General features: G+C 39.5%; 1 protein-coding gene across 2 annotated transcripts in view; it reads right to left on the reverse strand.

Annotated features, from left to right (window-relative positions):
- The window catches only part of map3k15 (mitogen-activated protein kinase kinase kinase 15), a 46,994-nt gene that overhangs the window by 5,924 nt on the left and 24,556 nt on the right, over positions 1 to 16,514 (reverse strand). For both annotated transcript variants that reach the window (XM_042334244.1, XM_007891701.2), the window contains 15 exons: positions 16,069 to 16,176; positions 13,530 to 13,576; positions 12,591 to 12,686; positions 10,444 to 10,528; positions 9,988 to 10,121; positions 8,992 to 9,119; positions 8,375 to 8,511; positions 7,165 to 7,270; positions 6,905 to 7,062; positions 5,140 to 5,326; positions 4,393 to 4,522; positions 2,832 to 3,006; positions 2,093 to 2,278; positions 1,449 to 1,554; positions 343 to 571 (listed from right to left, as the gene is read on the reverse strand). In XM_042334244.1, the coding sequence (XP_042190178.1) occupies positions 343 to 571; positions 1,449 to 1,554; positions 2,093 to 2,278; positions 2,832 to 3,006; positions 4,393 to 4,522; positions 5,140 to 5,326; positions 6,905 to 7,062; positions 7,165 to 7,270; positions 8,375 to 8,511; positions 8,992 to 9,119; positions 9,988 to 10,121; positions 10,444 to 10,528; positions 12,591 to 12,686; positions 13,530 to 13,576; positions 16,069 to 16,176 (2,012 nt within the window). The remainder of the gene's footprint in view (positions 1 to 342; positions 572 to 1,448; positions 1,555 to 2,092; positions 2,279 to 2,831; positions 3,007 to 4,392; positions 4,523 to 5,139; positions 5,327 to 6,904; positions 7,063 to 7,164; positions 7,271 to 8,374; positions 8,512 to 8,991; positions 9,120 to 9,987; positions 10,122 to 10,443; positions 10,529 to 12,590; positions 12,687 to 13,529; positions 13,577 to 16,068; positions 16,177 to 16,514) is intronic.

Raw genomic sequence — 16,514 nt, forward strand, 5'->3', positions numbered from 1 at the left:
CCTGTGTGGGAAATTCCTGGCTCGCACTTCATGCCTTTTCTTATTAGAGTGACATCAGTACCTCAATGTGTGCAAAATCAAAAGTCAGTTTATTTCTTGGCACTCTCTGACAAAACAGTTTAATTAATATCTTGGTTCTGCCAAGTTATATCTTAATTCTTTGAATTTTTTATGACTAGAACGCATGTGGTTCTCTTGTTTTTCTCTGCTCCATCTTGACCTGAACCAGGAGCAAGAGTTCTCTCTATCGCCCGACAATCACTGAGCGAAGATTGTTGGTGGTGGAATAAGGGACTGAGCTTTCTGGCTTGAATGGGGATGGCTGGCTCAAGGTCTGATTACCTGTTCGTTTCCAGCTTAAGTCTCTCCAGCTGCACACTCAGTGGATGATGTAGATGTTGGACATTGAGAGGTGAGACTGGATTGAAGGTGCTTGTTCCAGAGACACTGATTGGTTTCTGGTGTAGTGGCTGCTCTCTCTGGTTGTCGACAGATGATAGCTCCTCCAGCTTGTCTGTGTCCACCCACTCACTCTCAGAAGCAGGGCCAAAGTCAAAGTGAGTACGCAATTCTGAATCAACAGCAAAAACAACAAGAGGTATGTAGTCTTTTCCTAACAAGCAATTTAATTTGAAATGTTATCTAAGAAACAAGGGTCAGCTCAGTTTCTTCTTAAAATGTAGTGGACTATTAGTAGATGAGCCTGTTAGATTTGTTTGGCCCAGCTATGAGATTATCACTGACTGACACTACTGATTAAAAACATTTTAATTTTACTCTATAAAAATGTAATGTAGAGCTAACCACCCTGATGATGTAAAGGTGGTTAAAGGCACTGCCTGATTCTGCACTAAGTCATATAATCCAAAAGATTATGGTCTGAATCCTGCTCTGCGCTGAGTTAACGGATCTCAAATTCAGCAGTTTGACCATTCAATGTGGATTTAGCACCTATCAGCTCAGAAGGGGAAAATTTACTGTGCAGAGACCCTGATGAAACGTATGTTGTGGACATTGTGGGTTGTGACAGGATCGGGCTTAGCTGCTATGCCTCCCCCGTGGTCAAATAGTCTGTCAACTCTCAGAAAAAATAAAGCAACTTGGGCAAATTACCAGTGCCCATTTGAATTGTAACCCAGCAAAGAGAACTTGGCAATTTCAACTCAAACTGTGACAATCAAGTTGACTTAAGCTCCATGTTTCCCAATATAATTTGCATCATTTTATTGTAAGAAACAAAAACTCTCAGACAAAATAGTTATGTTTGAGGCCTAAACTCTATGAGTTCAGCTATGTTGTTGAAGCCAACTCCACAATCGGTTGATAGTCCACCTCCCCACTCCCCCCAGGCTCGGAGTCAGTCTCCGCCACTGTTAAGCGCTCTGAGACGCTACCCTGCACGGAGGGCGCTATATAAGTGCAAACTGTTGTTGTTGTTGTACTCGTACCTGGAATGAGAATGGTGACTGCAACCTGCACTGCACGGCGGATAATATTGTCCATTGCAAACATCCAGTGGGGTTTGATGTGATGATTTCGCAAAACCTTATTAACCTAAGGTTTAAAAAAAAATACAAAATTTCTTGAGGTTTATAGGCCATCCTTCAAGAGAAAGAAACTAAAACCTACCATTAAATCTGCCACATCGACCTCTGAAACACAATGCTATTTACTAAATGCTTGTGTCGGCCAAGTGAAATCAGAATAGTTTAGTTTGGTCATACTTCCCAATAACGTAACCAATGATGGATGCTTGTGTACTTTGTGTTCTTAACTGAGGGTGTGGTAGAGAACCGAATGAGGAGATCAGAGCCAGCTTTTCTTAGTCCTTAGTACATCGACATTTGGAATCATTCACAGTTTGCTTCTCCTCACCAGTTTCCCTCATTTGGGCCATAACAAGCTGACCTTGACACCTAATTCTTCTCCATATTTTGCACAAAAATTTGCTCAGAAATGCATTGAGCAGTTGTTTATGTTTTCTACCAACCTCTATATGGTGAGCATCAAGACAATCTTCTGCTGGCTGTAGGTGCTAAAATTGTCATTTCATTTACAAGAATTAGTACTCATGTTCCTCCATTCTACTTACCGCATCCTGGAATCCAAATAATACCAGCTGAATCTGGTTTATTGAGATGCTATCAAAATCCAAGTCCAACTTGAGTTTGGAGAGAGTTGTGGCCATCACTCTCCTCTCTGGGGAGTGAATGAAATTTCGCAAAATACCAATAACTTGCTTTATGTGCTCAATTGACAGCTTAAGCTCCTCGTGTCCCTACAACATGAAATGGATAGAAATGGGTATTTCTTGCAAATGGAAGAGTTGTTCTTTGTTTTAATAAAGTTTGTGTGTTATTCACTCCTCTGACCTTGTTCCTCTCGAGCTCCAAATATAGTGTGTTACACATTTGTCCTCCTTCTTACATCCTCATTGTATTGCATTATCTCCAATTCTAGTTTTTCCCCAGGATTTCAAGTCTTATCTCCCTCAGTCTTTCCTTCCATCTACAATTTACAGACTCTTAAACCCCAAGCTTGGAGTCACCTAGCCCCCAATCCTTGACTTGTCTCCTGCACTTTTCAACCTTGCCCATGACCTGTCAGCGAGAAAACAAGTTCAATTTCAAAGGAGATGTGACACTGAGTCAGATTAATACCCCCTGAATCAACTGGTATGCGTTGGGAAAATCTTGACTGTTCCAGAAATGAAAGTATTAAATTGACTAAATTTATCTAAATCTATTTCATATGAAAACAGCATCATGTCAGTCACAAGTAAGTAATGTGTAGTTCCTCATATACACAGAAGTCTGGAAGAGGTAATTTACCTGTGAAAAACTTTCCAGCAAGTTTGAAACAACTTGATTCAGGTCCATATTCAGGATCTTGTAGAGAATGGACCTGCGTTCACTGTCTTTCTTTAGCAGAAAAAGGCCTGTATCTACTTCATCATAAGCAACTGCACTATTTTGATCCTCATTGAATGAAGTCTGATTGGAGATGCTGCATTAAGGAGCAGAGCAAGATCAGAGAAAGCAGCTTTAAAGAATTAAATCATATTGGTTTGGGTGTACGAAACTTTGGGGCCAATTTTACAGTATTTCTAAATGGAATTTGTCCATTAGGAAACACAGCAAGATTGTACCCTAAATTACTCTTGAAAGTTTCACAATACAATTCCATGATCTAGGATAGCTGAATTGCAATAGAACACCAATAATGACTTGCATTTACATAATGTCCTTCACGTAGGATGTCTCTGAATGTGTTACAGTGATGGGGTTGGACATTGAGTGGGGAGAGGGACGAAAGTGGAGTTGAGCATAGACATGCTTGAAGTGGAAGGTTTACAGACATGTTTGAAGTCTAATAGAGAGTGCATGAGATGGAGGAGTAGAGGAAGGGAGTTCCAAAGGTAGGTGACGTAGAATCTGAAAGCTCAGCCACCAATGTTGACATAGATAGTGCGGAGGACACACAGCAAGTCTCAGTTAGCTGAGCAGAGGGGCGAGCAGATGATTAGGATAAGAGAGATCAGAGAGACACTGAGCTACTAAAATGTGAGGGAATTTATAGGTAGAAGGCACTGTATAAAGGAAAAAGGGCATATCTGCTCTTCCCTGGTGGGAAATAAGGAACACGACTGAGCGGATTTCTTATCGGATGGTGAATAATAGGTTGGTACTGAGGCATATCTGAGATTTCAGCTCAATGTTTGGCAAGTGAGTTGCAACCAGACAAGTAATTCATTCAGAAATACCCTGATACTGGGAGGACAGTAGAACTGGTGTATCAAATGGGACAGAGGTCCTTCTTTATTTAAATATATCTTGTGAATCTGTCTCTCATTGTCTGATTTTTTTTCATTCTCTCAAATTATCTCTCTCTTTGAGTTTGCATTGTGGAGTCCTGTAGCTCAGTGGTTAGAGCACTCGCCTTGCAAGCGAGATACCCTGGTTCGATTCCCAGCAGGGTGAAACCTCGGGCAAGTTTCCTTACTCCACACGCCTGATAATAATCCCTCAAGAAAAAAAAACAATAATAATTTGGTCACTTCAATCCACAACTGTTTGTGACACACTGCTGTATGTAATTGGCTGCGGCGTTTCGCCCATAAATATGCAGTCAATTCACTTTACAGTATATTCTGTGAAGCTCTTTGAGATGTCTAGAAGACTCGAAAAGCGCTATATCAAATGCAAGGATTATTACCCTTGTACACATGCATGTAATTACATTTTGTTTACCTTGCAATCCTGCATCTCATTTTGTATCTGAGCCTAATGCAGTTAAGTAGATTTGCAGATAGTCAGCATGTGAATATGCAGGATTCCACTGTACCTGAGTGAATAAGACCTCAAAACTCTTATCTAATTTTCTGACACTGACCATTGTTTTCTCTCGAAGAATACATCGTGTTTCGAGTCAGAGTCAGGCGACACAGATCCGTGCTCACTCCCACTGCTGCCCACATTATCATTATGGATTGGGGTGGGAAGTGACACACTCTGGTTGCACTCTAAACAGCAAGAAAACAAACAGCAATTAGGTCCAGTTACAGTTACAGTAACATCTCTTTGTTTAGTTTTACTTACTAAATGTGCCATGTGTAATTTGGTGACTGCATGGTCGGTACAATTTTATTGCTTATTCTTTGTACATTTGTGCTAAAAGATGGGTACTTGGGTGATAGAGATAACAACATCAATGACTTGTATTTATATAGCGACCCCTCACTCAGGGTAGCGTCCCAGAGTGCTTAAAGGGTTATGATGAAAGGGCAATATTCTGGTGAAAGATTAAAAGGTTTTAATCTCAATTTTAATCATTGAGATTAAAATATCTGCCAAGATCAGAACCGGTGGAACAGGCTCGATTGGGCTCCATCTGTTTTCTTGTGTTTTTTACCTTTCTCAGGAAAATTTCACAAAAAGGTCAATCATGTGAATTATATAAACTATGCAGGATCCATTTAGTTGTTTGCCACAAAATACGCCATCAATCCACTTTGCAGTACATTCTGTGAAGTGCTTTGAGACGTTTCAACAACGTGATGAGGCCTTTATCAAAATGCAAGGATTATTATTAAAGCAGCTTTAACTGTATGCACAATGTATCTTGATCGCCATGTCTTACCACTTGGCTTGAAGGCTTGAATTTTATGCTTCTTGCCCTTGATCTTTTGTCTGAGGAATGGGTCTTTGAGCAAATCAACAGCAGTGGCTCGATTACGGGGATCAGGCTCAAAGCACTGCAGGATGAAAGCCTTCGCTTCTGCTGACATGGATTTGGGGATATCCGGATGGATTTTAAACATTCCCACCTGCAGGAAGAAATGCAGCTCAACAGTGACAAAGGAAACAGTGACACCTGCTGGTTTATATTCTCTCTCATTGATTCCACGGATTATTCAAGCCCCCTCACTATTAGGTACTAGAAAACACAGAAAAATCTGTAAGATTAACTGAACAAGATTTTCTTTCAACATGTCTTTAGGTAATAATAATAATCTTCCTGGCATTTGATTTAGCCCCTTAACACATCGTCAAGACATCTCAAAGTGCCTCAGAGGTTATACTGTAAAGTGGATTGACTGTGTATTTTGTGTAAGAAGCATCCGATGTGTCAGCCTGGCTCATCTGGTAATGCCTAGAACAGAAGCTTGTGTATTTAAAACCTACATTAAACACATAATCTATGATGACACCCAATCCAGTACTGGGACTAGTGTGCTGTATTGTCAGAGGTGCCGTCCTTTAGATGAGATGTTAAACTGAGATGTTACAATAACAACAACAACTTACATTTATATAGTGCCCTTCATGCCAGACAGCATCTTGGAGCATTTAAACTGAGTGTTAAACTGAGAATCTTGGTTAAAGATCCCATGGCACTAGTGGTACTAATCAAAAAGAGAAGAGAATTTCTCTGGTGTCCTAGCCAACGATTCCCCTAATAAAATTGGTCACTTTATGGCTGTTTGTGGGACACTGCTTCAACTGTAAATTAGCTGCCACATCTGTCTACAAAATATACAGTCAGTCCTCTTCACAGTAAATACTGCAAAGCCCTTTGAGATGTTTTAACATTGTGATAAGCCACTATATCAAATGGAAGGCTTATTATTAGTTGTAGTAGTACGTTGTCTACTTTTAATATTTCATCATTTGTAATTTGAAATGTGTTTACTCATTTTATTTCATGCAAATTTAAGTCAGAAATAAATAGATTTTAATGGCTTCAAGGCAACATGTCGGACATTGCTGTGCACAAATTAGCTGCCACATATGCTCACAATAAAATAATCACAGCCACTGCATTTTACAGTACATGCTGTTAAGCACTCTAGGACACCCTCCTGATGTGAAAGATGCTATACCAAATGTAAGGGCTTATAGTAATATGTGTAATAATCCTTGCATTTGATATAGCGCCTTATCACATCTTTGAGATATCTCAAAGCACTTCACAGAATATTTTGTAAAGTAAATTGACTGTATATTGTGTGGCCGAAACATGGCAGCCAATTGCTCACAGCAGTGTCCCACAAACAGTCGTGGATTGAGTGACCAAATTATTATTACAATTTTTTTTAGGGGATTATTATCCCCGGAAAAGCAATCCACCAATGGACTAACAACCGGATTCCTACTTACTGCTACATGAACAGAGGTGTGTGGAGTAAGGAAATGCCCAGCGTTTCGCCCTGCCCGGGAATCAAACCCAGGTCCTCTCATTTGCGAGGCAAGTGCTCTAAGCTACAGGACTCCACTCCTTATTTAAATATGATGTGTTTCTAAGTATGAAAATAGGAAGTGGCTGCTGACAAATGAATGCAGTTGTGGGCAGCCAACGCAAAAAGACATAAACTCATCTTGTTAAGGGTAAAGAGCAATTTCACCTTAAACACTGCTGCTTCAGGCTCTCCTGATTCACAGCATGGTGGTTTCCCTGTTGCCATTTCAATGATAGTGCAGCCCAAGGACCATATATCTGCTGGTGTGCCATATCCTCGAGGACCTTTGTCTATAATCTCTGGAGCCATATACTGCAATGTTCCTAGAAATGATTGGTATTACAAGAAGAAGAATAGAGAATGGAGATAGAGAATGCTTCACATTTACAATACTTATACTTTAAATTCCTGGTTTATCCTCTTACCAGCAAATGTTTCAGTACATGGATTCACTCCTGCTAGCCTCTTGGACATTCCAAAATCGGAGATCTTCACCACCCCGCTGTACGTGTTTACCAGTATATTGTCTCCCTGAAAGGAAGAATGTCCTTAAACGTTTAGAAAAAATATCAGAAGAGTTAACTAGAGGAATGAACAAATAGCCAGTATCCTCATCAGCACGACAGTATAAAACTGGCTTCTCTTACTACAGCAGCAGATAGAGGTAGCATTGACATTGTATACCAGCAGAAAGGTAAGTGGTGAATTCTCCCTACATAAAATTGGTGCAATCTGTATGTGGTAGAAGGAACAGTCTTTTTTTATCAATTAATAATCAATTTATCAATTATACTGAATTCTGGTCTTGCTTTGGAGGCTTGGATTGCCTAAGCCTGGCAAGTAGCTTGAAGAGAAGGAAAAAGGATTGATGTTTTGGTGGAAAGCACGAAAGGTACAGAATTTAGTTGGCAATTTTCAAATGATAGCCTAGATGATTTTGCCCTTGCTTTTGCTGCATTTGACTGAATGTAATGCGAAAGGCCCTGGTGTGATGACCAGGTGTGCATCTTATTTTTCTGCCTAAAGAGAATGAATGTAAGAATGAATGAGAAGACACTACCATCCCCACTCACACAATAATATTAATAATTCGTGCCATTTGGTAAAGCGGCTTATCACGTTGGAAGGACGTCTCAAGCGCTTCACAGGAGTTACTGTGGAGTGATTGTATTTGTATGCAAATGCAGCAGCACAATTGACACAGCAATGTCCCACAAACAGCCAATGAAAGAATGACCAATTTTATTTGGGGGATTGTTGGCCACAAAACCAGGAGACATTCCCTTCTCTTTTCAAATAATGCCAAGGAATATATAACGTCCAACTGAACAGGCAGTCGGGATCTCGGTTTAACGGCTCATCCAAAGGACGTCACCTCCAACAATGCAAAACACCCCCAGCAATGCATTGGGAGTGTCAGCATAGACTGTGAGTTCAAGTCCCAAAATGCAATTCGAACCCACAACCTTCTGACTCCGAGGCAAGAGTGCTACCACTGCGCCAAGCTCACAAACAAAGACAGGAAACATGGCTGTTTTGTGTCCTGCCCTTAACAATAAGTTTGGGGATGAACATTCCTCCTCCTCACTACTTCTGAGATTGTTTATCCCTTATAGAACTGATGGAATCAGTTACCTTGATGTTTTGATGTACTATCCGATTTTCATGAAGGTACTTGAGTCCTTCCAGTATCTGTCTGGTGTAAAACACAATGGTAGACACATTATCTTTCAATGGACCCCATTTGGATCTCAGGAGTGCAGAAAGGCTGCCTGCAAATAATAAAGGCATACATTATAACAGAAAATTAATTCATTACAGTACTAGATTGTAGAGAGCAATAGATCTAGTGCAGCACAGACTATTTCAATACGGTTTCCATTGATAATTATTAATAACAACTGTTATCTCTTGATTAATATAAACACTCCAAGACTTTACCCGCAAGAAGGGGACTATATAAATGCAAGTTATTGTTGTTGTAATTTGTATATAAAAAAAAGCCCTGAAATTCCACTTAGCCTGCATTGCCATTTAGTCTTAAAATTTAGGAGCGCTTAGAATAGTGAAGAATTTGCAAAACTCCTCTAATTAAGTCCCACGAAGATGTGAAAATACCAAATGATCCTTGCTTTCAGTCGCAATGTCTGGCATGTTTTATACAGTATCTCATGCTCTCTATCATTTAGCCCAGACAAAGTACACTGGAAGTGCCACTGTACTATGTACATACAAACGTTTCATAAACCTACCTCCTGGCACTTGCTCCATGAATATCTTGATAAAGCCATTTTCGGAGATCGAGCCGAGATACTGCACAATATTCCGATGCTTAAGGTACTTCTGCAGAGCTATCTCCTCATGGAGAGGTTGGGAGTACCTGTGAATAAGTACTGTTACTAACACACCTACTAATCTGTTACTAACAATAGTTTCCCTATTGCCTCCTCCTGACACATGCACACCCAAAAGCCTTTTTTTAAAAAAAAACTGCTGTACTGTACTTGTCATTAATTGGCAATCAGATTTAGGGTTAGCTGGTGTGACAAAAGAAAACTTCACATTGCTGCAGTAGGGCTATTCCGACTGAGATTGGAGCTGAAAGACGTTGTAATTAGCACAACAGAGGCAGCTTTACTCTAACATCAGATTGTGTGATCTATCTTATGCTGATTGCTAAAAATAGTGAACATTTTACTAAATGTTAATGATGGGGAAAAAGGATGCTATTTTTACTATTTAGTAGATAATAGATCCCACTATGGCTACTTTAAGCTCTGTGGGTGCTATCCTGTGTGAAGGGCGCTATAACAATGCAAAAAAATGTCAAATTCCATACATCAGAAGATTTGAGAAATAGAATCCACACTAAATCTTTCTAATCTATTGCTTACTGTTAGTTAGCAGCATTTCATCCTCTAATATTCCACCAATTAGATAGTTAGCAATAATCCATCCATTAGATAGTTAGTAATATTCTGTCCATTAGAGACACACACTCACAAGAACATTCAGTGTAACAGTGCACTTGAGAATGAAACAAAGGCTCATTCATCCCGGTTACATGCAATAAACATAAGTTGCAAAATCAGGACGACTACCAGGAACAGATCTGTACTGATCACAAGATTGGTTTGGATGATGAAGGCTCTTTGGCCCATCCAATCTCATCCTTCCATAACACCCACCCTACTGTCCCCTCATGCCCAGAAAAGCAGCTTGAGTCCTGATTCACAAATGACACATACCTGCAATCTCTCTCTGGTATTTCTTTGATTGCTATTCTGACTTGAGTGCTTAGGTTCCGCCCAGCATAGACCAGGCCATACATGCCTTTACCCAATACCACTCTTTCTCCAGTCTCATCCAAGTCATATTCATACTGGAAGTGAAGAACAATTATCTTTTGGAGGATCATTAAGACTAAAACAGCCTCTATTATATTACAAAACATTTTATAGTTCAATCAATACAGTTAAGGAAAAAATGAGACTTGCAATGTGATAATTATCATGGGGAAAATGTATAAATTGACAGACTTAATGGTAGGTTCAAGAGTGAGCTCCTTCCCCCTCCCCCTTTACTTCAAATAAACAGTTTCACCAAGATCTCTATGTGGGAAGCATTTTGAGATATTTCAACTTGATAAGGTGCTGTATCAAACACAAGTATTACTTATTCATTAGGATAGTTTTCCAACTTACCTCCAGTGTGTCACCATCATTATCCACCTCAAATTCCAAGCTATTTCCCACTTTATCTATAATTTCCTTCACCAAGTGACAAAACCTGAAAGAACGATACAGTCAAATTCATACAGAGAAATGGAAAGCACACCAACAGTACAAAGAATTGTTGATCTTTTTGTCAAACAAAAATCAGAATGAACATGATTTAGAAATGAACTTTTTACTGTATGTGGTCTCAGATTGAATCCCTCAGCCCCGTTAATACCAAAAACAGAAAGTGCTCTTCATTGTTTTTTGAAGGAGACTGGTTCACAAACAGAAAGTTTCTGTTTATACCTTTCCTACTTGAGAAACTTTGGGGTTGAAAAAGTGCTGTTAGGAAAACCTACGTAAACCAGACCCTCAAAATAATAATAATAATAATCCTTGCATTTGATATAGCGCTTTTCACGTCTGGAGGACGTCTCAAAGCGCTTCACAGAACACACTGTAAAGTGAATTGACTGCATATTTGTGGGCGAACGCGGCAGCCAATTGCGCACAGCAATGTCTCACAAACAGTCGTAGATTGAAAATGACCAATTTAATTATTGTTTTTAGTTTTGGAGGGATTATTATTAGGCGTGTGGAGTAAGGAAACTTGCCCAAGGTTTCGCCCTGTCTGGAATTGAACTCAGGTCTCTCGCTTGCAAAGCAAGTGCTCTAACCACTGAGCTACAGGACTCCACAAAGCTGGAAACAACACCTCAGGAGTACATTGCTTCTCGTCCCGGGAAATGTATTTACAATCACCAACTCGTGAGAGCTGAGGTATTACTGGAGATCATCTTGAAGCTCCATTAAGTGCCAAGAAACTCCAGCATCTAGGCAAGACTGTCACTTAAAATGTGTTTTTAAACTGGTTTATTGGGTTAATGCACCCTAACTTTTTTTTGTAAGTGGAGGGGGTTGTTATCTAAATATTCATTTTGAAGCGGTATGGTGACAAACATAAAATGTCCCCATTGAAAGTTCAAAGTAGGTTAATGTACAACAATAACAACAAATTACACTTGTATAGCACCTTTCACGAAACCTCTCTCCATTATACTTGCCCGCTAGTGCCAAGCAATCAAAGTATTCAAGAACGTAACAAAATATATGTTTGTTTATAATCCCCATTATAAAAATAACTCATTACTAACTGAGCAGGTCAGTCAGAATTAGCCTGTGGGTGTCACTGTTGTGCACAACTGAAGGGCCCACTAAAAGAACCAGCGTAAAATTGACTCCAATTTAAGATGAATTTGAACATTTATGGAAACCTGCAAAAATCATTGATGAAGCCAATTTCAGATTTTGGGTTGGCATCAAACTGTATTAAATTCAGTGGCCTACCTCAAAAATAATAATAATCCTTGCATTAGCACCTTAATAATAATAATAATCCTTGTATTTGATATAGCACTTTTCATATCTTCTAGATGTGTCAAAGAGCTCCACAGAATAGACTGTAAAATTAACTGACTATATTTGTGGGCCAAATGTGGCAGCCAATTGCGCACAGCAATGTCTCACGAACAGTCGTGGATTGAAGTGACCAATTTATTATTGTATTTTTTCTTGAGTGATTATTATCAGGCGTGTGGAGTAAGGAAACTTGCCCAAGGTTTTGCCCTTGTGGGAATTGAACCCAGCTCTCTCGCTTGCGAGACGAGCACACTAACCACTGAGCCACAGGACTCCACAAACCGTATCACATCAACATGCAGATGGAACTTTGATTTAATGTCTCATTTTAAGGACAGCACCTCCAACAATACAGCACACCCCTAGCACTGCATTAAGCAGTGAGTTCAAAGTTCCAACTTGGGGTTTGAACCCACAATCGTCTGACTAAGCTACCATCTGAGCCAGGCTGAAACCTCAACCACCTGACACCTCAACCACCTTTCCTGGTAACTCATTCCAGCTATTAATTACCATCTGTTCAAATAAACGCTTCTAATCTGGTTTCAAACCTGACCTTTCACAACTCTGAAACTGTGCCCTCACGTTGCGCTGCCAAAAAGGTTATAGCATTAACAGGGATCAGAATCTCACAAAGTGGAGAGGTCATAGCATTAACAGGGGGCTACTCATAAATCTCACCAGAATTGATAGCTTGACAGTTCTCTTCTTACCTGCTACGCTGAGCCTCTGTGGAAAAATAGATCTGAAAATCTTCAGAGTTGTCATAGACATACAGGAAGCAGCAGCGCTCATCAAATTTTGAAATGCTGAAGGGGAGAAAATAAAATTGGAAAGAAATGAACCATTATATTCCATAATAATAACAGAAGTCGCTGGGAACACTCAGCAGGTCAGGCAATATCTATGGAGAAAGGAAAGTGAGTCAATGATTCGGATCCACGACCCTTCGTTAGAACAGATCAACGCTGTGTGATTGAAGATACCGCAGCCTCAGGTCGGCATGAATGAAATTATTCTATTAAGCAAGGAACATAGAAGAGGGGAGTGAAAATATAGTATTCACTTCCTGGATTCACTAAATAATGACTCCTTCAAATGCTGTCAATCTGCCAACTGCAAAACGTATGGATGATTCGTCAATAGTTAGTTATTTTCCATACCTAAATGGGATTCGTTTATAATGAAACCCTCCCAACCTTAGTAATAAACTTTGCATTTTATATAGCGCCTTATCACGTAGTTGAGACGTCTCAAAGCGATTCACAGAATATACTGTAAAGTGGATTGATTTTAAAACAAGTTAAACCTTGTATCAGGCCATTTCTCTGGTTTGACTGGGTTCAAATTTATGCTTGGTTCCCATGTTATGTTAACACTTAAATTCCTTTGGTGATATGAATGCACTGAAATCTTTCTCAAATAACTATTAAATGCAAGTTCCGTATATTTCTTATTATTCACATACTTCATCATACACCCTACAGTAACCTTTTCTGATTTACTTCTTTTAGCCAGAGATGCAAGGTCACAGTTTCATGGTTATCCTTTACTGCATAAAATGTCTCATAACCCCAGCCCCAAGCACACACACTTCAAACCAAAGTCCACACCTTAATATATTTGGCACTGACATTATTTCATACACTCACCTTATGCCCTTGATAGATGAGGCTGTGAAATTCCATTCATAAATTCCCTTCAGTTGTAAAAATACAATATACAATATTACATTAGTTACACAGAATAGTTAAACAATGAAAGTAAAGACAGCATCAATAGGTATATCTCACATAGCAAAGTAACAAGTAGCTGTGTGTGATTGTCTGTGGTTAATACTAAGAAACTATGAAGCTTGATCAGACAATCTTCAAAGTTCTCAAAATGACAGCAGTTGTCTAAGTATTTAAAATATCTTTCAAAACCCCATAAATCCTCAGTATAGTGCACATCAGGTAGAAACTGACAGGATGTCTCAGTGAGGCCTGCTTTATATATGCTGATAACTGGGCAAGTTATAAACATATCATGAAACAGTGGGACAAGCTACATTGATATAGAGCATCTTTGATAGTAGCTATCTGAATTATATTTATTTCCTAGGCAAATGACACACAACTCTGGTGTACATATCAGATATGTGAGATGCAACTTTCACATTTTACATTTTTGAATGAAAATCATTTAATTTCAAACAACTCGAATCAAACCACTTGAACATATGTTTTGCATGGTTGATCTGCCTGCTCATCATAGCTTTGAGAGGTGTAATGTGGTGTCAGTGTGGCTCCTTTGGTAGCACTCTTGTCTTTGTTTTAGAGATGATAATTCAGAGAGAGGACTGCCTTCCTTTGGATGAGGCATTAATGTGAGGTAATGTCTACCTACTTCCAGTTATACATTAAAGATGCAATGACACTATTCAGAAACAGAAAGTACAAATGGTCACAATGTTTGACATAACATGGCCTATGCCTATGAATATTCAATGTCTATGAATAGACTTTGCTAACTTAGATGAGGAAACAGAGTTTAATGTATCTAAATTTGTGGACAATACAAAGCTAGGTGGGAAAGTAAGCTGTGAGGAGGACACAAGGACGATGCAAAGGGGTATAGACAGGTTAAGTGAGTGGGCAAGAAGGTGGCAGATGGAGTATAATGTAGGGAAGTGTGAAGCTATTCACATAGGTAGAAAAAATAGAAAAACAGATTATTTTCTAGAGTGGGAGAGACTAGATAGTGTTAATATTCAGAGGGGTTTAGGTGCCCTTGTACACCAATCACAGAAAGTTAGTATGCAGGTACGGCAAGCAATTAGGAAGGCTAATAGCATGTTAGCATTTATTGCAAAGGGTTTAGAGTACAAGAACAGGGAAGTCTTGCAGCAATTGTATAGGGCCTTGGTGAGACCGCACCTGGAATATTGTGTGTAGTTTTAGTCTCCTTATCTAAGAAAGATATACTCGACTGAGAGGGGGTGCAACGTAGGTTCACTAGGTTGGTTCCTGAGATGAGGGGGTTGACCTACGAGGAGAGGTTGAGTAGACTAGGTCTATATTCTCTAGAGTATAGAAGTATCTTATATATTATAGGTTATAGAAACCTATAAGATTCTTCAGGGTCTTGACAGGGTAGATATTGTGAGTCTGTTTCCCCTGGTTGGAGAATCTAAATCTAGGCGTCTTACTCGCAGGATTAAAGGTCAGCCCTTTAGAACTGAGTTGAGAAAACATTTCTTCTCTCAGAGGGTAGTGAATTTATGGAATTCTCTACCCCATAAGGCTGTGGATGCTCAGTCATTGAACATATTCAAGACTGAGATTGATAGATTTCTAAAAACTAAAAGATTTAAGGGATATGGGGATAGGGCATGATCTTATTAAGTGGCAGGGCAGGCTCGAGGGGCCGAATGGCCTATTCCCACTCCTATTTCTCCTGTTCTTATGTTCTTAAGTTTCAGATTTTAATTGATATTTGTCAGTTGCTTCAATTCACTTTAAATTGAAGAAAATGAATTCCGGTCTTTAACATCATTTTTTTCAATGGTGTTTTGAAAAGTTGAATGGCCAATTGTAAGGTCTCGGGGACGTCACTTCCTGTGCACTGTGTATGCGCACTAGGCACAGGCAGCACCAGTAATGTCATACACATGTCTGATACATAGAATGTGACGTTAGAGGCATTGCCTGCACACGGCATGTACACCGCTCAGCAGTGACATCATGACAATCCTACAACCCAGAAGTCAGACAATTATGTAATCAAAGGACTTACTAAAATTAAAAAATACTTTTACAAAGCTTACAAAGAATGGACAGCACAGAAACCGGACGCGCAGCCCAACTATTCCGTGCCAGTGCTTATATTCCACACAAGTCTTTACCCATTCCTTACTCCATCACACACTTTGCTATTCCCCTCTCCCTCAAGTGAAAGTCTAGCTTCCTCTTGATTGCATCTATACTATCTGATTCAACCATCGCTTCAGGCAGCACGTTCCTTAATTTCACCATCATGGTCACTATGTTATATTTGTGTCCCCTGGTTATGAATTCCCCAACCAGTGAAAGCAATCTATTTATGTTAGCACAACCTATCTTCTTCAGAATTGACTCGTTTCCAGTATCTTGACTCTGATTTCACCATCCAACAGAATTCCGTCTGTCCTTTTTAAAATGCTGATCTTACCACTTCTTCGGGTGAGACGTGCCAAATAGAGACAGTTTTCTCATCAGCTTCGCTGTTTATTGAGATGTAAGATGGCTGGTAGACTTTGGTTGGCTCTAGAATCAGAACCTAAATAGATCAAAGGAGTCCATTACATTTTTCCCTCTGACCCTGAAGGCATAAATTTCTGCTAGGGTACACAATTATTCTCCAGCACACAGCCAAGTGTCCTTTTTTCAGCCACAAGCTTGGACTAGAGATTGTCAGCAGTTATTCGACTGTGGATGGTATCACAACCAAGCCCATTGCTATCATTAGCCAATCTCCACACATAAAAACATTTACTTCCAGAACGAATCATAGAATTGTGATAAGGATCAGTTAGCACAACTGCTTTTTTCTCCAAAAACAATTATGGCATGCATACTGCTAACTGCACTGACCGGGGATTGAACCTAAATGTTTTC

Source organism: Callorhinchus milii, unplaced genomic scaffold (genome assembly GCF_018977255.1).
Source record: "Callorhinchus milii isolate IMCB2004 unplaced genomic scaffold, IMCB_Cmil_1.0 Scaffold4, whole genome shotgun sequence".
Classification (NCBI taxonomy): domain Eukaryota; kingdom Metazoa; phylum Chordata; class Chondrichthyes; order Chimaeriformes; family Callorhinchidae; genus Callorhinchus; species Callorhinchus milii.